At 48.3% G+C, this 26,961-nt stretch overlaps 3 protein-coding genes across 3 annotated transcripts; 2 read left to right on the top strand and 1 right to left on the bottom strand.

Moving 5' to 3' along the window:
- Window positions 1-9,043: 9,043 nt before the first annotated feature.
- On the top strand, window positions 9,044-11,034 carry fmc1 (formation of mitochondrial complex V assembly factor 1). The gene is made up of 2 exons (XM_084479687.1): window positions 9,044-9,211; window positions 10,570-11,034. The coding sequence occupies exons 1-2, from the start codon at window positions 9,083-9,085 to the stop codon at window positions 10,771-10,773; spliced, it is 333 nt and encodes a 110-aa protein (XP_084335813.1). The 5' UTR covers window positions 9,044-9,082; the 3' UTR covers window positions 10,774-11,034.
- Window positions 11,035-12,886: 1,852 nt separating this feature from the next.
- On the top strand, window positions 12,887-18,168 carry LOC311359447 (heme-binding protein 1-like; the record flags this gene model as incomplete). The annotated part of the gene is made up of 4 exons (XM_084479468.1): window positions 12,887-12,964; window positions 16,344-16,482; window positions 17,086-17,266; window positions 17,976-18,168. The coding sequence occupies 4 exons, from the start codon at window positions 12,887-12,889 to the stop codon at window positions 18,151-18,153; spliced, it is 576 nt and encodes a 191-aa protein (XP_084335594.1). The 3' UTR covers window positions 18,154-18,168.
- Window positions 18,169-19,314: 1,146 nt separating this feature from the next.
- wbp2nl (WBP2 N-terminal like) lies at window positions 19,315-26,901 on the bottom strand. Its single transcript, XM_084479248.1, has 8 exons — window positions 26,785-26,901; window positions 25,891-25,999; window positions 23,973-24,108; window positions 23,079-23,171; window positions 21,584-21,856; window positions 20,608-20,697; window positions 20,418-20,494; window positions 19,315-20,105 (listed from the first exon to the last, which is right to left on the bottom strand). The coding sequence occupies exons 1-8, from the start codon at window positions 26,841-26,843 to the stop codon at window positions 20,049-20,051; spliced, it is 894 nt and encodes a 297-aa protein (XP_084335374.1). The 5' UTR covers window positions 26,844-26,901; the 3' UTR covers window positions 19,315-20,048.
- Window positions 26,902-26,961: the final 60 nt, after the last annotated feature.

The following is a 26,961-nucleotide window of genomic DNA, read 5'->3' as shown; positions in this document are numbered from 1 at the left end:
TCTCTCACACACGCCTCTGCGACAGAGCTCAGAATGTTCAACATTCCAGCTGATTAAGAGAAGCACAGGTGGAGGGAGAGAGTAACGGAGAGGGAGGGAGAGAGGGAGGGAGAAGAGGGAGGAGAAGGAGGGAGGGAGAGAGGGGGGAGAGAGAGGGAGGGAGAGAGGGAGAGAGAGAAGGAAGAGAGAGGGGGAGCCAGACGAAAAGAGTACAAAAGGAACAAAGCGGAAGTAGGAATATATACAAAGAAAGATTCATTCAAAAACATGAAATTAACGGAACGATTAAGAAATACTGTCCCTCTGAGCGAGAGGTGGAGGAGGATAGGAGGAGGAGAGGAGGAGGAGAGAAGGAGGAGAGAGGAGACTCCAAATAAGTATTATTCTTTATCTTATCGCACACACACGCACGGACACAAGAGCACACACACACACACACACACACACACACAAAAACACACAGGTCCCAATGTCAACCTACCTTTGGTCACACACTTATTAAAACTAGTAACAACTGCTTACTGCTGTTTACAATCACAATTACAAGCAAACACACACACACACACACACAAACACACACACACACACACACACACAAACACACAAACACACACACACAATCGTATTTTTGAAAAGCTTGATTGGCAGATCGATAAGCGTTTGCGTGATCAAGAGACACTGGAAATCTCTGGGTTAGGGGTGGGGGTGAGGGGTTAGGGTGGGGTTAGGGTGGGGGTGAGGGGTTAGGGTGGGGGTTAGGGTGGGGTTTTAGGGTGGGGGTGAGGGGTTATGGTGGGGGTGAGGGGGTGGGGGGTTAGGGTGGGGGTGAGGGGTTAGGGTGGGGGTTAGGGGTGGGGGTTAGGGTGGGGTTAGGGGTGGGGGTGAACTACAACCGACTGACACACAGCATGGATCAAAGAAAAGCCGCTCCACAGATCTCTGTACTCCACCCACTCGCGCTCCACCCTCAACCACTGGCCTTAGCCTATGCTAAGCTAACCATTGAACGCTATCATTATCCTTTAAAATATGTGGCCTCTTCAAGCCAACTTTAGCTTTTATAAACATTAACTATTTTTGATAAAATGTTAGCCTTTAAAAGCTCCTTCCAGCATATAAACTGTGAAATGAGCCTATTAAGAAGCAAATCCTAACATGTAAATGCTAATGTTAGCCTGTAAACACTAACCGTAGTCTTAGCAACTAAACCGTAGACTCTGGTACGATGCTAACTTTGTCGTGTAAAGCTACTAGTGTGCGAGTTAGCATGGCGCTATCTTGTGTTTCTATCCTCGGTGGTGAGGTAGCATGGTGATTTTCTTGTGTTTCTATCCGCGGTGGTGAGGTAGCGCGGTCCTACCTTGTGTTTTGCTAGCCCACGTGTCATCGCTGCCTTCTCAGAAGTAGCATGATGGTTTAGCGTGGCGTTCCTCTCTCCCTGTCATAGCCTCGGAGCGAGCCAGGGGTGACACTAGAAAAACAGACACCACCGAAACTTGTCAGCACATGGAACCATTATACATATAATATACATTATACATTATACACATGTGATAGAAAGGTACAGAGAATAGAACAGGTTGAATATAACCTTACAGGTGTAACATAGAACCGTTCAGGAATTATAGAATCTTACATGTGAAACAAAGAACCTTACAGGTGTAACATAGAACCATACAGCTGTAATATAGAACCATAAAGGTGTAACATAGAACCATACAGGTGTAACATAGAACCATACAGGTGTAACATAGAACCATAAAGGTGTAACATAGAACCTAGCAGGTGTAACATGCATCCATTTGAATATTTGAATCGGGCTGGTCAGGACGTTTTAACTGCGTATGTATGGATGATTTAATTGGGGAGGTAGAGATGTTTCAAAAGGTGAGGCGGTGTGTAATTTATATATGTGTGTGTGTGTGTGTGTGTGTGTGTGTGTGTGTGTGTGTGTGTGTGTGTGTGTGTGTGTGTTGTGTGTGTGTGTGTGTGTGTGTGTGTGTGTGTGTGTGTGTGTGGTGCGTGCGTGCTGTGCGTGCGTGTGTGTGTGTGTGTGCGTGCGTGCGTGCGTGCCTCACAGTAGAGTTCTGGGAGGGTTCTCCTGGGTGTCCAGGAGGCTGTTGTCCGGTGATGACACCTTTTTCCTTCAGAGCGTTTCAGTTTCGTTTAGTTGTTGTTGTTGTTGTTGTTGTTGTTGTTGTTGTAGATTGTGGTTGGTTTTCTGGAAGACAACACAAACAGGAAGAATATTAATAAGAATATTAATAAAACAGACTTGAGAGTCAGTATTCGGTCACTGGTGCGTTCTTGTTGCTGTTGGACAGCTTGGTCTTGCAGCAAACTGATTAGGAGGTTTGCTAACAACTGTCCCGAAAAAAGAACCTTCTAGTTTGTGTGTTTGATAATTCTTATTATACTCCACACTACACTCTCTATACTGGTCTCCATACTGGTCTCTGCTGGTCTCTATACCGGTCACTATACTGGTCTCCATACTTGTATCTATACTACACTCTATACTGGCCTCTAAGCAGATGTCTCTACTGGTGTCTATACTGGTTGCAACTAGTCGTACTGGTCTGAATAGTGGGACCTTGTCTCTGTTGTCTGGAGCAGCCATAAGTATGTTTAGGTTAAATACATTATTGATTAGAATCTGCTGATAAATAAGATTCTCCCTGCAGCACAACAGATTTTCTTTCCATATTTCATAACACACACATACACAAACACACACACACACACACACACACACACACACACACACACACACACACACACACATATATATACACACACACAAACACACACACACACAAACACACACATATACACACACACACACACACACAGACACACACACACAGCCATTACGCAAGAACATGGACATGTTCTTTTCTCACCTCTTGTTCTTTAATGTCCCCTCCTTAATCTGTCCTAATCTGTCCTAATCTGTCCTGATCCCACTCATAAAGATAGTGTTTCAGTCGCCACAGCTTCTCTGACATGTCGCTATCCAAGAGCTTTAACAGATATCAGATCGCGACCCATAAACGCACTGCCAATAAGGTCAAGACTTTCTCCTACCTCTCTCTCTCTCTCTCCCTCCCTCTCTCTCCCCTCCCTCTCTCCCTCTCTCTCTCTCCCTCTCCCTCTCTCCCTCTCTCTCTCTCTCCCCTCCCTCTCTCTCTCTCCCTCTCTCTCTCTCTCTCTCTCTCTCTCTCTCTCTCCCTCTCACCCTCTCTCTCTCTCTCTCTCTCTCTCTCTCTCTCTCTCTCTCCCTCCCCTCTCTCTCAGTCGGCCACACACGCACACACACACACACACACACACACACACACACACACACACACACACACACACACACAGGGTCGCTGCTTCAGGTTCCCGGGTTATGAGGCCGTGAAATGTCTGACATCACGTTTGGAACCCCATCTCTTTGGTGTTCTGTTCCATGGGACGTGTATCCCTGGTTACACACAACAACAACAACAACAACAACCCTATGCTCAGTGTGTGATCCTTTAGTAGAGACCCCATTGGGGGGGGGGAGAGGTGTGAGGGAGGGGAGGGTGGTGAGGGAGAGAGCTGAGGGAGGGAGGGAAGGAAGGAGGGAGGGAGGGGGAGGAGAGGGAGTGAGGGAGGGGAGAGAGAGGGGAGGGGAGAGTGAGGGAGGGGAGAGAGAGGGGGGAGTGAGGGAGGGGAGTGAGAGGTGAGGGAGGAGGAGAGGGAGGGAGGAGGGGTAGGGGAGGGAGGAAGGTGAAGGAGAAGGGGAGTTGAGGGAGTGAGGGAGGGCGGAGGGAGAGGAGAGGGAGTGAGGGAGGGGAGGGAAGGGAGGTGAGGGAGGGGGGTAGGTCACCAGTGACCCCTCATGTGTGCGGTGTGTTTATCTTCCTGACCCACTGGCGAGGAAGCACATGCTCGCTGTAGCACATAGCTCCACATGACGGGCGGTCGTGGTCGCGTGTTGGGCTGCATGTGGTCCGTGGTAACGGGGCCATCAGCCATAGTTAACAGGTCTGCCCGCTAACGCTTTAACTTTAAGTCTCACCGTTCTTGGGCAGAACAGAGATTTCCATGGCAACAACATTACAGTACTTCACGTTACTGTCAATTATCCATTTTACGATGGCATAGTTGACAGCGCTAAACCTCAGCCCTAGGTGTGACACATCTTGGTATCGAGGTGGGATAGATCTAGATGTGACAGATCTAAGTGTCACAAAACCAGGTGTGACAGATCTAGGTTAGTGGATCCAGGTGTGATAGAGCTAGGTGAGCATCTGTAGGGACTGTTGGGGGAGCATGGTTTAGAACAGAGAGCATCTTGGGTAATAGCTTAGGGTCACAAGCGCAAACCTCAGGTTGGTTTAACCTTCACACTAACACTAACACCCACCAACCCACACACACACACACAACCACACACACACACACACACACACACACACACACACACACACACACACACACACACACACTCTATCTCCCTGTCCATCATATATTCCGTGGTAATTAACCACATCTCACTGATTAACTTTCAATCATACAGCTGACAGCACAGTGTGTGTGCGTGTGTGTGTGTGTGCGTGCGTGTGTGTGTATATCAACATGAATTAGGTGAAGCATGAAGACATAAATATATAGAATACATTAGATATAATAAATATTATATCAAATTGATTCTATAAAAATATAGAATATAATCAATATTATTTATATATATTATATATAAATATATATCTAGTATGAAATCAGTGGGACACAGATCAGACCGAGGTAACATCTCTCCATCGACTTTCAACAACACACACACACACACCACAAAAATACAAATCCCCAACATACACACACACGCAACGCAACACACTCACACACACAGAACCCAAAATGCACACAACACAAGAACAAAACCAATCGCACATCTACACACATGGTGCCATAAACAGGAATCTCTGGTGTTTTATAGAATAAGATGATTTAAAACAGAGATATTACAATAAACTCAGAGACTCACCTGGTCCAGGTATTTATACGGCCGTTATCAGGTGCAGAGTGGATTTAAAACGACGTCCTAATCACATTAAAGAGGATAAAAAGACTGGTCCGTAGTAAAATCCCACAGATTAAGATTCACTTGTAGAAAAATAATTATCAAAATGGGCTTTGGTCAGTACAAAAAGAGTACAAAGTGAGTGGCGGCGGCCAGAGTTGCAGACTCTTAATATTCTGTCATTGCTGCGTCTGGAGGTCCTGGCCGCGCGGAGGCCGGGGGTCCACGGGGGCGTGAGTCCATCCAGACGTCCGGCACTCAGCCCCACCGCTCTGCAGAGGAAGGTCCTGGAACAGAGCGGAGCACTGAGTCTCTGCTGCCTACTGTACCGAGATGTGTACCACGGTGAGGAACACACTGGGCGCACACACTACACACACACCACACACAGCCCCCACACACACTGACACAACACACACAGACACACACGCGCGCACACACGCACGCACGCACGCACACACACATGCACACACACCTACACACAGAGCAAAACTTTCAATTAGGTTGCTTTTTATTTTTTCAAAATGATATATTAAATTTTTGTCACCTTCAATTTAAGATTGTTAATGAAACACAGCATTGATAAATATGGATGTGAATGAAGTTAATGTGTGGTGAAAATTCATATGAATGAAGTGCTGAATCTATGCAGCTCCAGGAAGGCTGTGGGGACATTTTCAACGACAGCTCGATCAATAAGCGGATGGATGGAGAAGTGTGGTCGTGGTAATTAAACAGACGGAGGGAAAGATGAAGGGAGGAAAAATGGAAGATTTATTTTGTAAGACACGCTTCGCTTATCTCAGTTCATTCTGTGGAAGAGAGGGAGGGGGGGGGCAATATACAGACAGGTTGGAGAGAGAGAGAGAGAGAGAGGGAGGGGGAAGGAGGAGGAGGAGAGAGAAAGTGGTTGGTAGTGTGGGAGAGATAGAGGTGATAGACAAATTCAATGGGAAGATACTGGTTGAGTTCATATCAAAACCAGAACTCTTCTTCAAGCTTAATGTTCTACAACCCTTTCTATACACCTAGCTAGGGTTAGGGTTAGGGTTTCATGCTGTAGCACCCTTCCTAAACAAACCACTAGCCTCATACTCCAGAACCCTCATGCTCTAGAACCCTTACTAAACACACCACTAGCCTCATGCTCTAGAACCCTCATGCTCTAGAACCCTTACTAAACACACCACTAGCCTCATGCTCTAGAACCCTCATGCTCTAGAACCCTTACTAAACACACCACTAGCCTCAGGCTCTAGAACCCTCATGCTCTAGAACCCTTACTAAACACCACTAGCCTCATGCTCTAGAACCCTCATGCTCTAGAACCCTTCCTAAACACACCACTAGCCTCAGGCTCTAGAACCCTTCCTAAACACACCACTAGCCTCATGCTCTAGAACCCTCATGCTCTAGAACCCTTACTAAACACCACTAGCCTCATGCTCTAGAACCCTCATGCTCTAGAACCCTTACTAAACACCACTAGCCTCATGCTCTAGAACCCTTCCTAAACACACCACTAGCTTTATGCTCTAGAACCCTTCCTAAACACACCACTAGCCTCATGCTCTAGAACCCTCATGCTCTAGAACCCTTCCTAAACACACCACTAGCCTCATGCTCTCAAACCACAACGCATTGGTGCTTATGAAGGAGAAACGTGAGACATGGAGGATGTTGGAGACGTTTTAATGAACAGACTGCTGTACAACAACATGGCGAGAGCCGCCCTGGGCCCCAGCAGGCCCCTGGAGGCGGGGCTTCCAGAGGCAGGACGACGTGGGGACGTGGTCTAGAGAAACGACGATGGGGTGAGTTGAAGATGGGGACGATGTCGAGGATGAGGATGAATAATCTTCTAGAACAAGTTTCACTGCAGTTTCAAAAGAGTGTGAGTGTGTGTGTGTGTGTGTGTGTGTGTGTGTGTGTGTGTGTGTGTGTGTGTGTGTGTGTGTGTGTGTGTGTGTGTGTGTGAGACACACCTACCTAGGGTAAGCAATAAGAGCCGGCCAGAGATGACAGGAGGAGGAGACGGGAGGAGGGGGGGGGGAGGAGGGGAGGAGGAGGGGGAGAGAGAGAAGAAGGGAGATGACCACAGCTAACCTCCGGTGGTGGTGGTCTGCTCAGTGGGTTTCTATGGTAACCACCGCTGTGAGTTCAAAGATGGAGAGAGATAGAGCGGTGGTGAGGAGGCGGCGCGGGGGGGAGGAGGGGTGGGAGTGATGGAGAGAGGAGGGGAGGAATGGGGTGGAAGGCAGGAAAAAGGAAAAAAAATGAAATAAAATCCCCCTCCTCTCTCTCTCTCTCTCTCTCTCTCTCTCTCGCCCTCCGTCCTCATAAATAGAAGAAATTGTAGAGCAGGTAGATGGAGAAGTAGATGAGGAGGCAGAGCGCCGAGAGGGCGAGCAGGTGGACCGACAGAGCCCCCCCCAGCAGCGCGATCAGGAAGAAGAAGAACAGGAAACGAAAGAAAAAGGAAAATATTCCGGCGGGCTCCGTGGCGTCCGGCGGGGGGTCCGTGGACGGGAACGGAGGGGGGGGGGGGGCGGGGGTTCTTCAGGCTCAAGTCCTTCCCCCTGTCTGTCTGTCTGTCTGTCGCCTGTCTGTCTGTCCGCCCGTCTGCCTCTCTAGCATCTGTCCGTACGTCCGCTCTTCCTCCTCTTCGACCGGGACACGCTTCCCATCCAGATGACAAAAACGGAAAGAAGACGTCTCTCTCTCTCTTCCAGTCGCTCTCTTCCTGTCTCTCTCTCTCTCTCTCTTCCTGTCTTCCTCTCTCTCTTCCCGTCTCTCTCTCTCTCTCTAACTCTGCCACAGGTGAGACATTGTTGCGGTGAAGCGGAGGCTAGCACTCTGAGGCAGACATCAAGCCACGGCTCCAGCTACACCAGCGACGCCTGGCTCGTCACACAGCAGATACTCAACTGGAAGCTCTCGTCTCTCTCCTGCTCTATCTCTTCTGGTCTCTCTCTCGCTCTCTCTCTCTCTCTCTCTCTCGCCCATCCCCGAGAGAAGTGGGGGAGACGGGGAGGTGGGCCCACACAGCGCATTAGTATTCATTGAGAGCGCGAGGTAGTGGGGGTGAGCTCCAACAAACGGTGAGGTGCCGGTGAGTGAGGCCGGTGACGAGAGAATGGCGCCCCACAGTGGTAGTCAGCGGGATTACAGCTAGCAGCCCGAACCTCCGCTTTAGATAATGAAATAACCCAAAATGTAGTTTAGTGATTTACTATAAGATAACTGTCCTCGTATAATTAAAAAACATATATTTTAAAAAAAACATATTTTCACATTTTTGTTTCGGTCATATTCGAATGTATTGATCGCCACCAGGACCCGAGATAGTGTGGCGATTTTGTCAATGCGACTTTCTTTTGTGACACAACAGCGCCGCCATGTGGAGATTTTGTATCACATGACCACAGATACTTCAAACTTCACATCAAAAACGAATTTACAAATTAAAAGTCGTATTCTGTAAGTAACAAGGGTGGGCACCCAGTTACATAGATTCAAACACAATGGAAAATGTAAATGCATGATATTAACCAAGTTTTTGAATATATACGGTCATTGAACTGTTGGAAAACATTTGTTTTAATTACCTGGAACGGAGCAGTTTCTCCCAGCAGCGGGTTAGGACAGCAGGCTGCTCTTTACATGGTTGGAGTTGGTTGATACGAGTTGATTAAATTAAAAGTCCGGGTTGTTTAATTAAACAGGTGGAGCCGTTATTGACATGATTACCCTGAATATAAAGGGCATGATGCTTTCTGTCTTTGTGGCATAGACTCGGCGTCCGCGCTTTTGAAGTACTTAAAATCTATTGTAGAAAAAAAAATAGATTGTGGTTGACTACAACGCATTAGTAATACATTTGCACTGCTGGTCGTTGGATACAGGAGGAGCGCTGCCTGCAGGACGACCCACATCGATTGTTCTGTGGATTGATTTAACTTGTCTGGTGGCTCGATGAGTCGATTGGTTTTGCCTTGTTGCGAGACCAAAAACAGAAGAAAAATAAGCATGGCGGGGTTGTCACCGCCGCTTCGGGTTTTCCGAGGTCTTTTAAGGGAATTACGTGAAATCCATGGGTCCACTTACAAGAATACGTTGGCTTATAATTATGTTATTGATCAATTCCGAAAAAACGAGGTGAGTTGAGAGCCGCTCGCAGACAGCAGCGCATCCTGAGCTCTGCGTACTCAGTTCAACACGTCGCGTCTTTTAATATCAAACGAATTCTGCTTTCATTAACCAAGCACATTACTAATGTCACAGTATGATACTAGTGCGTGGAGAACTGAAGTGTAAGTGGATAATGTTGTTTATGAGAGGTCCAGCCGAGCAAGGTGACCCACAGGCCAGACAGCAGAGCACCGAGAGAGTCGAGCAGAGCGCTTGTTTTCGTTGACCACGTTGGGGTTAAATATCTCAGGAACTTGGCCAAGACATCAGTATCATGCAATTCATACATAATGAACATAATAATAAAAACTGCTGGCAGATCGCTTGGCAGTCAAGACACTAACACACTTACACAGAGACACATTGATTAATTAAATTAACTGTTAATTTGCTGCTGGGTCTCAGGCCAAGTGGAGTCAATTAGAGGTGTGTGTGTGTGTGTGTGTGTGTGTGTGTGTGTGTGTGTGTGTGTGTGTGTGTGTGTGTGTGTGTGTGTGTGTGTGTAAAGAGATGAGGGAGGGAGGGAAATGATGTGGTTACGCTACCCGCCATATTGTTGCCATGTTTCTGCTCCACGGGAGCGGAGCGGGTGGGTGGTTGGGGTGGGGGGAGGTTAGCTCAGATCACTGCCAACCGTCCCGTAAAATACGGGATCGTTCCGTATTTGGAACCCCCTCAACAATCTCGTGCTCCCACGATCGCTCGCTACTGAGCCCCGGATGTTTAAGAAACCTAGAATCGCGCCTGGCTTGGCACGCAGCCAAGAGGTGTCCCTTATTTGAAACTCTGGGAGTTGGCAACCCTAGTGGGAGTTGACGGATCGCTGGAGGGGATTCCCCCGTCGTCCTGGGTCTGTCAGCCCGATAGGATCTCCACAGGACAACATAGCTCACATGGACGTGGGCAGGGCTAGCGTGGGCAGTGGTCGTTTAATACGCTGGCAGGACAGCGTCGTGCTTATTGTGTGACCCCACAGTCCAGCGACGGCCGACCCCACCTGCTCCTTGATGGCATCTGAATTCTTAACGTTCGAAAGCGTTCGCTAGAAGATGTGAACCGTGTTATCCTGCTCATTCCGAGGCGTCGCCGATTCATTCTATTCTAGGCACCTCACATATATACGTGGTTAAATATGAAAAAAAAATTGTCACAAATTTCATATTTAAAGTTATAACCTATTTGTATCCATTTTTCACGGCCGCAAGCATATCAGAAAAAGCATCCTTGCATATGCAAACTCACCTGGCCACAAAGCTTGTTCGTAGTCGTAGTAAAAAATATGAATTCTAATAAATAACCCAATGGCTGAATGTGGGTTACTGCAGGTGACGGGGGAGAGGCAATGCCGGGCGCGGCAGGAGGCGCTGCACTCGTCCCAGGCCTACCTGTGTCTGCTGAGGTCCACCCGCCACCACCTGGCCCTCCACCAGCTGTACCATGGCAAGGGCGACCGCGGCGTGGCCGAGATGGCCGGCCTGGTGGGGCTCCGGCTGCCCAGCCAGCCCGGAGGCAAGGGCTGGGAGGAGTAGCAGCACTCCGCAGGCGTCCTCCAGAGCCTTGTGGAACCCTCAAGAACCTTCTGGAACCCTCAAGAACCTTCTGGAACCCAGACACCAAGCCAGAACCGAGGACACCCCGGTGTGAGCCAGAGTGGATGAGCTCCGGTCTTTAGACCACATTCATTATTGTTGTTATTTTCATTGTCATAATTTAGCTCCAGTTGAACTGAGGGGGATTGTAAATACGATAAGTTACGCGTCACATGTGCAAATAAAGTAAATTTAAATGGATCTGTGGGATGTTTGTGTCTCATGTTTCATCGTTGAAGCGTAAGCGGCTAATGTTCTTCAGTTATAACGAACACAAACACACGAAGAAGAAGAATCAAGGCCAGTGGAACGGCCGTGCTTAACTACCAATTAAAGCCGATATGGTGACCTGAATCAGTGGCACTTGATGAGCGTGTCATTCTGCCCACGACGAGCGCCGACACAGAGCGGGAGAAGAGCAGAGCCGGCATGTCGCTCCCGATCAGACCTCAGGGATCTGGAAATCCTCCCCGACGCTCTCCCCTCCGCCCCGCTTCATCTACTCCACGTCCCTCCCCCCTCTGTCCCTCCCTCCCTCCCCCCTCTGTTCATCCTTCTGTCTCTCACACACTCACACACTCACACTCACACACACACACACACACACACACACACACACACACACACACACACACACACACACACACACACACACACACACACACACACACACACACACGACCCTGACTCCACCCACTATGCTAACTACTGCTCCCATCTCTTCTGGTTGTTATGGCGACTAAAGTACATTATTATGACCCACTGGGATCATAAGCAGTAGATATTGAAGGATAAAGGTTCCTTGTGCATGAACAGATAATCATGATATTGGGTTAAACTCTGCCATTCATATTTAAGAGCTTTTTTTATGACATATTTAAAAGGTATTGTAGGTACGATTTTAGAGCTATTATTAGAGTGTAAGTTGTTCAAAGCGCCACAGCCATCCATCTGGTGTTCCTGAGTGAAAAGTATTGGGAGAATATCTGTTTTGTGCATCTGTCTTTTTATGAGAACATGTATATGTAACATGTATAATACGCTCCTGGCTCATTTCTCAGGGTATCTCTTCTCTTCTTTCCTGTAAATCACAGGTTACAGGTTACTGGTGACAGGTTACAGGTAACTGGTGACAGGTTACAGGTGACAGGTTACTGGTTTCTCAATGGATGACAGACGTGAGGTCGGAAGGGGTTCCTTAAGGTTCAACATCGTTTTCTCTCCTGCTCTTTTTTGCGCTCTCTTCACAGCCGTTGAAGCTCACCTACAGCAGCTCCGCTTCCTCTGTCTCTCTCTCAGACACATGAAGACATAACACACACAAGGACACGGAGAGAGAGAGAGAGAGAGAGAGAGAGAGAGAGAGAGAGAGAGGTGGAATGAAAGGAATAAACGTTGCGCGCACCGCTGTTTCACACGCACCGAGACAGACGCGCACATGACAAAGTGAGAACGAGCGGCTCAGAGGTGTGGCCTCGTCATCACGCCGAGGCTCACACCGGCTTCTTGGAGACGCTTCAGAGAGAGAAGCGGTTAGAATGTTCACGATGCGCGCAGCCAGAGCTCGTTAACGAAGCAATTAGCGACAGAGACGAAGTGGTGACAGCGGTTAACTGAGTCGGAAACATGACGAGAGACATGTTGAAGGGAGGATGAGGAGGAGGAGGGGGAGGACGGGGAGGATGAAGAGGATAAGTGGGTGGAGGGGAAGAAGGAAGAGGATGAGAGGATGAAGAGGAATAAGGGAGGAGGGTAAGGGGGAGGAGAAGAAGGGGGAGGAGTCTGCTTCCTGGTCTCCGGTTCAGCAGAGCAGAGAGAGGAGTCGTGTTCAGAGCATCTCCGTCCAGGGAGTCAAGAGACCAACCCGCTAGGAGACTCCGGGGGGAGCAGGGACGCTTTGAAATATTTAAGCAACAAGGAAACTTATTGTAGGCTGCTCTTTGTTCTCCGAAGTATTTTTAGTCTGTAAAGAACGAGCGAAGAAGAGAATAAGGAGAAGGAGCGGGAGGAGAAGGAGCACCTGACGCGGAGCAGAGACCCGGGAGGAGACGAGATGTTCGGGATGATCAAGAACTCGCTGTTCGGCGCCACGGAGGAGACTGAGTACAAGCTGCTGAGCAGCGAGACCAAGGTGAGGACCGGGGCGTCCCCGGGGTCAGAGTTCAGCCACACTTCGCCCTCGCGCGCGTGACCTTGCGGCTCAGAGCCCTGCACCTCCCCGCCCCCCCACCCAGACCCCACCCCGACCCCACCCCCATCCTTGATTTGATTGACAGGCCGACAATTAATTGGTCGCGGCGCGTGTTTCTGTGACAGCGCGCACTGCACAGGCCAACCCGCCACAAGATGCAACACGTACATTCTACACGCGACGGCAACAACATGTGCATTTCCTTAACTTGATCCTTCGTGTAGGTCATTGTGCACGCGTTAATCAGTGGTCGCGTCCCTGTCCGCTGCCCGCGGGGTGTAACTTAAAGGCAGATGACGTCACTAATAGCGAGGGCATCGCCGCGCATCTCTCCACGGCTCGCGCCATCCTCGCTCCTCCTCGTATGAGCCATGTGTTGAGTTAATGCTCACGGAAGCGCGCTGGGGACGTTCCGGTGACGAGCAATTGGCATTTAGAGTCGACGTCTCTCTGCGCCCCATTGTGTGTGTGTGTGTGTGTGTGTGTGTGTGTGTGTGTGTGTGTGTGTGTGTGTGTGTGTGTGTGTGTGCGTGCGTGTGTGTGTGTGTGTGTGTGTGCGTGCGTGCGTGCGTGCGTGCGTGCGTGCGTGCGTGTGTGTGTACGCTGTAGTTGTCATCATGAGTGATTCAATGTCATCAATAAATAATGTCTTCTGACATTACTACTGGCTGATCCCCTGGCTGACAGGAGACATACACACACATACACACACACACACACACACACACACACACGCACACACACACACACACACACACACACACACACACACACACACACACACACACAATAATTGACTCCACTTGGCCTGAGACCCAGCAACAAATTAATAGTTAATTGAATTAATCAATCTGTGTGTGTGTGCGTGTGTGTGTGTGTGTGTGTGTGTGTGTGTGTGTGTGTGTGTGTGTGTGTGTGTGTGTGTGTGTGTGTGTGTGTGTGTGTGTGTGTGTGTGTGTGTGTGTGTGTGTGTGTGTAAATCAGAACCACCTGATCTCTCCAGCCACCCTGACACCCAGCATTCTTAATTAAAGCAGACACCCAATACAGGGAGACACAACCACACACACACACACACACACACACACACACACACACGTTGAAGACAAACGATGTGTCTCCAACCTGAGGTTGGAGCCGAGGGGATGATACAGTACAGTGACGATGATACAGAGGATGACGAGGAGGAAGGTGTTGATTAGGGGCCCGGTTGACAGTGCCGGGGGTAATTATGTGCTTCAGGAGATGCATAAGTTGGGGTTCCCTACCTGGCAGTGATTACATGGTATTAAGGGGCTCCAGAGACACCCTCGCTGGGAGGACAGGACCAGCTGCCCTGGACCACAGCGGCTCAGACTGCGTAGCGGTTTATCATCTAGACGCTTCTCTCCAGAGTCGCTCACCTCCGCTGCTGTAGGTGAGGTTCAGCGGCTGTGAAGAGAGAACAGAAAAGAGCAGCAGAGAAAACGATGTTGAACCTTAACAAACCGCTTCTGACCTCACGTCTGTCATCCATTGAGAAACCAGTAACCTGTAACCTGTCACCTGTAACCTGTCACCTGTCACCTGTAACCAGTAACCTGTCACCTGTCACCTGTCACCTGTCACCTGTCACCAGTTACCTGTCACCTGTCACCAGTAACTTGTCACCTGTCACCAGTTACCTGTAACCTGTAACCAGTCACTTGTAACCTGTAACCTGTCACCTGTGATTTACAGGAAAGAAGAGAAGAGATACTCTGAGAAATTAGCCAGGAGCGATCTTACATATACATGTTCTCGTAAAAAGACAGATGCACAAAACAGATATTCTCCCAATACTTTTCACTCAGGAACACCAGATGGATGGCTGTGGCGCTTTGAACAACTTACACTCTAATAATAGCTCTAAAATCGTACCTACAATACCTTTTAAATATGTCATAAAAAAAGCTCTTAAATATGAATGGCAGAGTTTAACCCAATATCATGATTATCTGTTCATACACAAGGAACCTTTATCCTTCAATATCTACTGCTTATGATCCCAGTGGGTCATAATAATGTACTTTAGTCGCCATAACAACCAGAGGAGATGGGAGCAGTAGTTAGCATAGTGGGTGGAGTCAGGGTCGTGTGTGTGTGTGTGTGTGTGTGTCTGTAGTGTGTGTGTGTGTGTGTTTGTTTGTAAATGTGGTGTGTTTGTGTTGTTATGCAACAGCGTGCATATCCAGACCATAATAATCTTCAGTAAACTTGGCAGCGCTCTGAGCAAAAGAAAATACATAAATATAAATCTGCATGAATATGTTTTATCAGCCCCCTCACACACACACACACACACACTGTCCCTCGTCATATAAATACCTTCACGCACATGACACACACACACACAGTGTTTTTTTGAGTAGGACTTGCATGGCTGCAGGAGGAGAACATGGATGAGTCAGAGGTGAATCATGAAGATCTCTCTCTCTCTCTCTCTCTCTCTCTCTCTCTCTCTCACTCTCTCTCTCTCTCTCTCTCTCTCGTGGGGGGTTGAAGGACAGTGACAGGAGAGAATGTATGTCTGTGTGTGTGTGGACTAATGGACTACAAGCCTGGGTTTAGATCGATGCGTCTCATTAAATCTCATTTTTACACACAGCAAAAATCCAGCCTGACAGTTAGCATAACATGGAGGCCGTAGCGGTGACTGCCTGTTTCTATTGCGGTGAGCCCGGAGGTGACTGCCTGTTTCTATAGCGGTGACTGCCTGCCTGTTTCTATAGCGGTGAGCCCCGCGGTGACTGCCTGTTTCTATAGCGGTGACTGCCTGCCTGTTTCTATAGTGGTGAGCCCCGCGGTGACTGCCTGTTTCTATAGCGGTGACTGCCTGCCTGTTTCTATAGCGGTGAGCCCCGTGGTGACTGCCTGTTTCTATAGTGGTGAGCCCCGCGGTGACTGCCTGTCTCTATAGTGGTGAGCCCCGCGCTGACTGCCTGTTTCTATAGTGGTGAGCCCCGCGGTGACTGCCTGTTTCTATAGTGGTGAGCCCCGCGGTGACTGCCTGTCTCTATAGTGGTGAGCCCCGCGGTGACTGCCTGTCTCTATAGTGGTGAGCCCCGCGGTGACTGCCTGTTTCTATAGTGGTGAGCCCCGCGGTGACTGCCTGTTTCTATAGCGGTGAGCCCCGCGGTGACTGCCTGTCTCTATAGTGGTGAGCCCCGCGGTGACTGCCTGTCTCTATAGTGGTGAGCCCCGCGGTGCCTGCCTGTTTCTATAGCGGTGAGCCCCGCGGTGACTGCCTGTTTCTATAGCGGTGAGCCCCGCGGTGACTGCCTGCCTGTTTCTCCGTCAGGACGGCGTGAGCTACGAGATCCGCCGCTACGACGCCGGAAAGTATGCGTCCATCGCGTCTGAAGGCCGGTCCTTCGACCAGGTCACCGCCGAGCTGGTGAGGAAGCTGCTCATGTACATCGGAGGCACCAACGACCAGGGTGAGCTACTCTCATTTACATATATTTATATATATATACACACACACATACATATATATACACATACATACATAGTTTAGGAATATATGTATATACACGTATATAAATAAATATATATATATTTATATATATGTATGTATATATATACACTCACACCACTGTATGCTATTAACAGGTGTTAACAGCCAGTGCACTGTGTACGTGGAATAGTTCATGTAGTGCGCACGTTTTATTGGAAATTCCACCCAGGAGATTAAAATACAAAATCGCCTTCAAACTAAGGGAAACCTCCGGAAATAGCCGCCGTCCCCTCGTACTCCACATAGAATTAAAAACCACCACCACCACCACAGGTGTTGACAGCCAGTGCACTGTGTACGTGAAATAGATCTAGAGGCGTTTGCATTCGACATGTAGTGCGTACGTTTTATTGGTAATTCCGCCCAGGAGATCAAAATACAAAATCGCCTTCAAACTACGGGAAACTACAGAAACTACAGGAAACAGGCCTAAGAAATACCCTCGTACTCCACATAAAACTAAACACCACCACAGAGATAGAAAGAGCCGCGGCGCCTGTGTGTGTGTGTGCGCCCCCTGCAGGCGAGGCCATGGGGACGGCCGCGCCCCTCACCATCACCGTGTTCCCGCGGGACGACGGCGTCATGTCCCGCCGGCTGGTGGTGGCCATCCGGATCCCCGTGGCATTCCAGCGCAGCCCGCCGGCGCCCAGCGACGGTGCCATCAAGATCGAGGAGCGGCCCGGCATGACCGTCTACGCCCTGTGAGTCCCCCCCCCCCCGCCCTGTGAGTCGTCCCCGTCCCCCGTCCCCCCTAAGTCCTTTCTAGTTGTTGTTTTTTTACAGGGGATAAACCTAACCTGACTCTCGCCAGATGAAATTCGTTCCGCCTGGCTCCACTCATCCATCTGGGATCGCTCCCGTTGAAGAGGTGCTTTAGAAGGCAGGGCCTTTTCAACAATCCTTGCATATGATTGGATAAACCACTTGTCCGTCATCTTTATTGACGTGCTACTTCAACCACTCACATCGAAACCAACCCGTGACGCTTGCTTCCTCGATGCGAGCCGCCATTGTTGTCTGAATCAAAACAGTCGCTTCTCCGCTACGTCACGTCTATTAAATCCCGCCCGGCGGTCCTGATTGGCTCTACCGTTTTCTGGTAGTCCCCAAATACCTCCTAACAGGAGAGATCCAGATGGATGAGTGGAGCCAGGCGGAACGAAATTCATCTGGCGAGAGTCAGGTTAGGATGTACCGTCCTGCTGCGCGGATATTCTCCAATACTTCATAATACTTCACACTCACTCTGCGGGAAAGTTGGACCATTGACGTAATTTTTCCCCAAGCAGTGATCCTTTCAAACCCGACTAACTCCCAAGACACACAGCGACCGCCAGCGACCGCCACGCCCATGATACACTGCTGCCCCTGAGGGAGCTCCACCAGTCTAACCAGTGCTTCTGTTCCCAGTCAGTTCGGAGGCTTCGCCGGGGAGACGGAGTACCGGGCGGAGGCGCTGCGCCTGACGCGCACGCTGGGGGAGACCGCCCCGTACCAGCGCAAGCAGTACTTCTGCTGCAGCTATGACGTGCCCATCAAACCATACGGCCGGCGCAACGAGGTGTGGTTCCTGCAGGAGGAGCCGTAGGTTCCTCCCCCTCCTCCTCCTCCTCCGCATCACAACGTCCCGTCCGCCGCCTCCTCCCTCCACCGACGCCGCCCCCACACGACCCACAGTCTCCGGGTAGATGGAGCGTTGAGGTCCTGGAGCTAGTAAGCAGATGTTCTCCACGATGGCCAGCTGATACAGCCACTGCCCCTGGTGGGAGAGTTTAAAACATCTGTGCTGCACACACACACACACACAAACACCAGTACAGTCAGTGCACCCCCCCCCCCCCCCCCCCCACCAGATGAAATTAGCCTCGGAATCATCTTAAAATATATTTTTAATATAGTGTTTCTTTCTTCAATTATATAAGAATGTGTTAAAGGGTGCAGGTTTAGTTGTTCTCTTCGTGGTTTAGACCCTGAAAATCCATCAATAGGCAAAAAAAAATGAAGCCAGCCTGCTGAGCAGCCCTCCTGCAGACAGCAGAGCATCTGGTTACCGACTGGACTTAACCCGGTGCAACAGGTCAGTTGTTGGGAACTAAATATTTCAGGCTATAGGGGTGAGGTCAGCCCTTAGGCACTGCAGGTCCGAGAGTATAGAGTTCACAGAACACAGATCCTCTTAGGCCTGATAACAAGATCTGGTCGGTCTGGAATCACTCAGAAACATCCTCTATACCGCTGTAGTTGTTTGTATCAAGTTAACACATGTATTAGGCTTTTGTATCCATCCTGTCAGGTTACATTGCACCACTTGTTTGATGAAAGCACAAATGAGTTCTGCACAAAAACTAAACTGAAAACTAGGATGTCGAGCCATAGCCAGGCGTGAAGGTGTGTAGTGTACCGTATATTACTGGCTTCTATGTTTAACTAAATCAAAGCAGTTACTGGTGAATACTTTGTATTGAAAAATTGTATTTATTATAATTCTTATTATGAAACGATGTTATGGAATACTTTGTAGTGTGTGATTTTCTGTGAAAATATGGAGTGTAGATATTCGTGAGAATATAATAGCCATTCAGTTAATAAATATCTAGTTGGTATTAAAAAGTGACTGGTTTTTCTTAAATTGTATTTGTTAAAAATTGTACTCGTTCAAGCCTTTACCCCAATACATAAAACCCAAGACCAGTGGAAACTACTATACGTTTATTATAACTTTAAACAGATAAGGAGTTAGAATTTCAAGCAAGCCAAGATCCAAAATGGAGTCCCCAGAGCCGCAGTGACCGTCTCCGTGGTTACCTCGACCGGCTTTAAGGGGAATAAACTCACCACTTTCAGACCTCCTCTTACAGGTGGAACACGGCAGCAACACAGGACCACTGAGTGAGGTCGTGACCCCAAGGAGTGTAATTACAGAGTGGACAGTTCTGGTTTCAGCCCGGCTATGCATTCATGAATACAATAGAGAAGCGCGCACACGCACACACACACACACACACACACACACACACACACACACACACACACACACACACACACACACACACACACGACTGTATAATATCATGTACAGTGCTGGTTGTGGTATAGTTTGTGTTAATAAGCTTGGGAGTCTCTGCTATGAAAGGTGTTAACACAATTTGTTTAAAAATACATTCCTCATACTGTCCGCATCACTTCAAACTTGCGGATAAAGAGGCTCTCGGCAAAACAACTGAACATTTTCATCGAAAGCTTAAGAATACTTGGAAAATGTCCCACTCAACTTCAAACCTTAATGTTACAGACGAATACCCAAAAGAGTTGGAATGAATTCCGATCCCAAAACGGTGGATTAAAGTCAGTCCATTATTTTTGATCCCGAAATATCACTAAAGTCGCCCACGAAGGGGATCGGTCGCGCTACAGCAGCCCGCAGTACAGACGTAGAGGGTCCACAGGAGAGGAAAGTGCAGGAAAACAGCAGACTGTGATTGGTTAATTATTCTTCTTCTCTGGTGCTCCGGGGTAGGGCGCGTAGGGAGGAGGCTGCTCCTGGGAAAACACAAACCAGAATCAGTGTCTAGTACCCTTAAATCAGTATCTAGTACTCTTAAATGAGTATCTAGTACTCTTAAATGAGTATCTAGTTCTCTTAAATCAGTATCTAGTTCTCTTAAATCAGTATCTAGTACTCTGAACCAATACTCCATACTCTCAACCAGTACATAAATACACAAAAATGTATAAGCTACTGAACTGGAGACATCAAATAATTCACTGGGAGTCCAGGTGACTAAATAGAAGTGTTAGAGGGAGGTCTGTATAACAGTACGGTAGAGCTAGAGAGAGAGGACTGTGCTCTACCATGGGCATGTAGACGTGGTGGGGGTCCGTGGGGTTGTAGTACGCTCGCCCCGCGGCCTCCATTGCTTTAGGATTACCTGAGAGAGAGAGAGAGCGAGAGCGAGAGCGAGAGATTTACAGTTCAGTTACAGTTCATTGTCATTTTCTGAGAGAAACAAAGAGCAGACAGACAGACAGACAGGGTACTCACCAGGTGTGGGTGGGGGGGCGCTCCAGACCTGGGGGGGTCCAGGGTAGGCGGGGGGAGGGGGCATGTAGGCCGGAGCAGAGGGGTACACACCTGGAACACACAGGTAGTAGAATATTAGTATATACGCTACAGGTGAACCTCCTAAGACGGCGCGATTTGATTGGTTTGCTATCTCGGGATATTGGGCGATATCCCGTGATTGAGATCTCAAACTGTGGATATTGTTTTTATTGCGTGACGGTCGTCTCGTCACGCTAATAAAAACAAATATTATATTATTATTAATATTAATTATTCACCTCAGGCTCCGTGAAGAGTGTTCACTATTCACGGGGCCTTCGGTGAATAATTGTTAATATTATTAGTAACATGATTGGTAATAATAGAGGCAGTACTACCATATATATTTTTACTATTAACACAACTAGCGTTGATGCAGGCAGTACCATTAACGACTAGTATTAGTACTATGATGAGTGGTAATGCAGGCAGTACCGTTAACTACTAGTAGTACCATTAGCAGTATGGGTAAAACCTTAACTACTAGTAATACTAGGATGAGCAGTAATACTGGTAACTGCTGTTACTACTTGTGATTAGTAGTAGTATGAGCAATAGGTAGTATTATTATATATATATATATATATATATATATATATATATATATATATATATAGTATTCAACTGGGTTTTTGGATTATCAGTGCCGTTAAAGTAGCATTAATAATCGTTTACTTCTTTAACGGCACCGACAATCCAAAAAGCCAGTCGAAACTAGATGGGAAAAGTGTGTAGTTGAAAACGTGACGCAGCTTTTCCTTCTCCGCCACCTACAGAGTTTGCCATGTACGATCATTCATAAACCCCATGTTATTCCCCATAGACATTTGACCGAGGGAACCAGAGCCTCGGAGGCGGGACTTATTCTTCAGAGGTCTATTGGTGTTGCTGAGTGACAGTGATGGATGAGGAGTACCTGCGGCGGTGGTGGGGAAGGGGTAGCCCATGTTCCCCGGGGGCGGAGCCTGGTAGAAGGCGCTGGGCTGAGGGGGCGGAGCCTGGTAGAAGCCGTTGGGCTGTGGTGGTTGGTAGAACCCATTCTGCTGCGGGGGTGGCGGTTGGTAGAAGCCATTGTGCTGGGGCGCGGGGGGGTAGTACCCCGGGGGGGTGGGGGTGAAGCCGTTCACGCCGCCGGGGGAGGGGTAGCCGAACGCCGGGCCGCCGGGCTGGGCAGCAGGGGGGCGGGACGCTGCAACGCACAGAACCACAGAACGTTACAACGCACAGAACCACAGAACGCTACAACGCACAGAACGTTACAACGCACAGAACCACAGAACGTTACAACGCACAGAACCACAGAACGTTACAACGCACAGAACGTTACAACGCACAGAACGTTACAACGCACAGAACGTTACAACGTACAGAACATTACAGCACACAGAACCACAGAACGTTACAGCACACAGAACCACAGAATGTTACAACACACACAACCACAGAACGTTACAACGCACACAACCACAGAACATTAGTCTAGTAGTTACAGAACCTTACATTAGTCTAGTAGTTACAGAACGTTACATTAGTCTAGTAGTTACAGAACGTTACATTAGTCTAGTAGTAATCATTATGATTCGATTATAATTTACTAATTACATTATTGAAGCATCCTCCAAGATCAAAACTCACTGCAGACATTAAAGATCAGACACTCTTCTGGTTTATTGACACTAATTATGTTTAAGTTCTGGGGTCAATCAGTATTGTGAAGTGTGCTGTGAGTGTTGGAGTTCAGGCTAGGACCAGGTCTATGAGGACCAGGTCTAGGTCTATGAGGACCAGGACCAGGTCTAGGTCTATGAGGAGCAGGACCAGGTCTATGAGGAGCAGGACCAGGTCTAGGTCTATGAGGAGCAGGACCAGGTCTAGGTCTATGAGGAGCAGGTCTAGGTCTACGGGGACCAGGTCTAGGTCTACGAGGACCAGGACCAGGTCTATGAGGAGCAGGACCAGGTCTAGGTATATGAGGAGCAGGACCAGGTCTAGGTCTATGAGGAGCAGGACCAGGTCTAGGTCTATGAGGAACGGGACCAGGTCTAGGTCTATGAGGACCAGGACCAGGTCTAGGTCTATGAGGACCAGGTCTAGGTCTACGAGGACCAGGTCTAGGTCTACGAGGACCAGTTCTAGGTCTACGAGGACCAGGACCAGGTCTAGGTCTATGAGGAGCAGGACCAGGTCTAGGTCTATGAGGACCAGGACCAGGTCTATGAGGAGCAGGACCAGGTCTATGAGGAGCAGGACCAGGTCTAGGTCTATGAGGAGCAGGACCAGGTCTATGAGGACCAGGACCAGGTCTAGGTCTATGAGGAGAAGGTCTAGGTCTACGAGGACCAGGTCTAGGTCTACGAGGACCAGGACCAGGTCTAGGTCTACGAGGACCAGATATATGCGGAGGTCCCCACCGTTGGTGGCCAGTTTGAAGAGGTGCTGCCCCAGCTCGATGGCTCCTCCACTGGTGAAAGACATCTTGAAGCCGGCCCTGCCCTCCCAGCCGCCTACACACACACACACACACACACACACACACACATCAGTGGAATTATACACATTCTGAATAAAAAAATAGTACATTCATTAATAAAAATACAAATACTTTAAAATTAAATTCAAGATTCAATACTTTGCCATACAACTCTACAAGTCGCTAGGGATTTGTTTCAGTGTGCTCATGACAGGACATAGACCAGGACAAAGACCCACAAAACAGGACATAGAACATAATTATGATTCTGGTTCATCCATGCAGTATCCTGCCAGGGAACCCCTTGATACAACAAATAAAGCAGATAAAAAAGGAAATCCCTACATATAGGACATATCACTCATTTAAACCTGGATGTCATACCAGGCTAAGGCCCTGTTCCAATTCTCCCCCTCCCCCTAGATTTGAGCCCTAACCCTTGATTAAGGGGTAGGGGGTCCCAATACTTAAGGGAGCAAGGGGGAGTGCTGTTTTTCCCTTAAAATCATCCCTTGAACGCTAGCCAGCTCGGGAGCTGACTTGCAGCTAAGGACACTCAGAGCAAGTGTTCTTGTTAAGGGGAGAGAAATGGGACTGGGCCTCAGTCAGATGTCTGTTTAAAGTGAGGGGTGCTTATGAGTGTAAGTGATGTGCAAATTAAGAGTAAGAATATTGGATGCCCTCTCCCTCCTTAATGAGACATATTTGAAATACACTTTTGATAAAAGTGTCTTAATGAATAGAGAGTAAATTCAATTCAATAAAGAGAAGGGAGGAGGAGCAAGGAGCGAGGAGGAGTCAGGAGGAGGAGTGAGGAGGCGGGGAGGGGACTCACCGCCTGGTTCAGCCGACACGGTCCCCTTGATGAAGTTGGCGTTGAAGACGGGCTGCTCGATGCTGCAGCCCTTCATCAGGTAGTAGGGGAACATGCAGGAGCCCAGGCAGTCCTTGTTACTGGACACAAACACCAGCTGGAAGAAGACAGGCTCACGTTGACATACCCTGTGTGGACCCACTGCCTCAATGGGGGGTCTGGAGATTACATCCAGGAGGTGAATAAGACATTTCACCAACGTCGTGCACTTAGGTAGTCTAATTACTGCGTATAGTCTTGCATATTTGACAAACTGGACATGCTTATTATGTCATTGCAAGGTAAAAACACAAGACATCTTGTCTGAATTATAAACTCTACACCCCACTCTACATCTCCCACAATGCAACCCGCGAAATTATGGCATCCTGCCGCTAGATTGCAGTGTTTCCAACTCTGCGTTTATCTTTGCCAGTTTACTTACTAGTGATTGCGCTGAAAAGATCTACAAATAATCCCAAAATGTCCAAGAGAAAAACGTATACACAGGGATGGCAACTTAGTAAAAGATGGGAAAGTGCTTCAGTGCTTCAAAGAGAAAAACAGGTAAGTCTTCTGTGCTTTGAGGCCGTGTCGGTGGGGAAGGAATACAATTAACACTGAGCCAAGTATTCTAAATTTAGCCTCAGAGAAAAACATAAATTTGTCCAAGAATTAAAAGGCAGGCTGCAATCACAGCAGAATATGTTTACAAAAGCTACAGCCCATAATGATGCAGCAGTGAATCGCCCGAGCTTCCAAGCTTACATAAATGTTTTAATATATGTAATTGCATGTACAATAATTGTATACTTGAATAAATAATAATCAAATGCAGACAGTAATTTAACAATATGTTAATAGTTACATTTATATAGTCTTACAGTTACAACAGGCCCTTTGAGGGAGACCATAATGCTGATGTGGCCCAGGACGAAAATTAGTTTGACAACCCTGACCTAAACGATGGACTGCACAAGCTTAAATGGGTACGATTGATGCGTTTCCTGAGCTGGACGAATGAATGGAGGGAAATTAAAGTGGTAGTAGTAGTGAATGTCTGCGAAGACATGCGAAGACAGAAGTGAATGTCTGCGAAGACATTCACTACCCATAGCCAAGTTCTTCAGGTACAACAAGTATTTAACAAGTATTTCCCAGTGTAAACAGCCCCAGAACAATATGACTAGATACGATTTCCATTCTCGACACTGACATACATGAAAAACATACATGAAGAAGAAACAATACAGTGAATAAACAGGAAGGATGACCTATAAGGACTGTCCAAAACCAAAGCCGGAGCTAAAGACACCCAGCATCTCATGAGGTGAGTTTAACTTCACCAACACAGGCCTACTGTTACTATCAGAACAAGCGGATGGTAGGATGACGGTTGTTGACGTTTTCATGCAACCACAACCTCCAGATTGTGAGTCTATGGCTCTGGCTTTAGCGGGGTAAGTTTGAGAACCGTGGGTGTAGAGTGTTAGCATTAGTGTGGTAAATGGTCCTCATTTATAAAGCGCTTTCATCCAAAGCACTCTACAGTGTTGACTGACATTCACCCATTCATGCACACATTCACAAACCGACGGCGGAGTCAGCCACGCAGGGCGACAGCCAGCTCGTCAGGAGCAGTCAGGGTGAGGCGTCTCGCTCAGGGACACCACGACACTCAGCTAGAAGGAGCCGGGGATCGAACCAGCAACCTTGCGGTTACCAGCCGACCTGCTCTACCTCCTGAGCTAATGCCGCCCTGAGATGTGGGAGTTAACGAGAGTTAGAGCTAGCATACCCTGTAGTGAGCTAATGAGAGCGTTAGCCGTGCCTTTAATGAGTTCATGATGGTTACCTTTAGCATACCCTGTAGTGAGCTAATGAGTTAGCGTTAGCTTACCCTGTACGGTGTGAGGTAAACAGAACCCTTCTTGGTGCCTTTGAGGAGATCAGTCTTACTGCTGACATCACTGAAGGAGAGCTCGACGTTCTTACACTCCCTCAGAACACTGAGGAGGAGGAGGAGGAGGAGAGGGAGAGGACAGGCAGACTGAGTTTTACTCTTTGTTTCATTTGATGTATAATATATAAAGTCCCGAAAGGCGACAAAATAAAAATAAACAAGCTATTACGAGTGCCTTTGAGTGTGTGTGTGTGTGTGTGTGTGTGTGTGTGTGTGTGTGTGTGTGTGTGTGTGTGTGTGTGTGTGTGTGTGTGTGTGTGTCATGTAACCAACCCGTTGCCCAACTAGGGTGACCAGATGTTCCGCTTTGTGCCGGACAGTCACGCAAATTGAGACGTTGTCCCGCATTGTTATTGACTGTCAGACTCGAATTTCATTTAAATAAGATATATTCGTTACGTTTTTATGTGCAGGCTGTTATGTGCTACTGAATCAACCAGATAGCAAAGCATAGTAATGTTGTAAGCAAAGGGGCAGAATAAAAATGTTGTTTTTTTAAGTTATTTTAGACTACCTTGATGCACTGGAATCCCACACTGTCCCACACAAACAACTGGGACAATGTGGACCTGGGATCTGGTTGCCCTATGCCCGATTTGTACATCATGTTACAGTAAACCACTTCTTCTATCCACACACTAGATTAACTCAACGTGAGGGTGATTCACCCCCTCATGCTGTGACGTGGACGGCCTCCCAGTGACAACCAACGCCTAGCATGAAGCTAACCCCGCAGCTCCGCCCGTCCCGGTAATACGACGTGAGACCAGCGGGGCGCGGGTCAGGGGTGACCCGGCGTTAGCGGGGACCCGTCCCTGCCGTCGCACCCACCTCTCTCCGTTGTGTATCACGACTCCGCCGTTCTGCGAGTGGTTCCGATTCAGCGACATGTTGTTGACACCGCGGCGCTCCTCTGCTCGTTTCCCGAAACGCCGTCAACAGCTGACGTCACCACGTCAGCTGTTTTCGCCCATCTCGTGACGCGTGAGGTAACGTCCTGAAGAAGTA

This window comes from Micromesistius poutassou (genome assembly GCF_964030765.1).
Source record: "Micromesistius poutassou genome assembly, chromosome: 1".
In the NCBI taxonomy this organism is placed as follows: domain Eukaryota; kingdom Metazoa; phylum Chordata; class Actinopteri; order Gadiformes; family Gadidae; genus Micromesistius; species Micromesistius poutassou.
Note: the sequence above shows the minus strand (reverse complement) of the source record. Positions and strands in the feature narration are given on the sequence as shown.

Coding starts and splice junctions, on each gene's coding strand:
- fmc1 (XM_084479687.1), top strand. CDS start 9,083: ATGGCGGGGTTGTCACCGCCGCTTCGGGTTTTCCGAGGTCTTTTAAGG. Junction 9,212..10,569: donor ATCAATTCCGAAAAAACGAG/GTGAGTTGAGAG, acceptor GGGTTACTGCAG/GTGACGGGGGAGAGGCAATG.
- wbp2nl (XM_084479248.1), bottom strand. CDS start 26,843: ATGTCGCTGAATCGGAACCACTCGCAGAACGGCGGAGTCGTGATACAC. Junction 20,698..21,583: donor CTTCCCCACCACCGCCGCAG/GTACTCCTCATC, acceptor TGTGTGTTCCAG/GTGTGTACCCCTCTGCTCCG. Junction 20,495..20,607: donor CGCCCCCCCACCCACACCTG/GTGAGTACCCTG, acceptor TCTCTCTCTCAG/GTAATCCTAAAGCAATGGAG.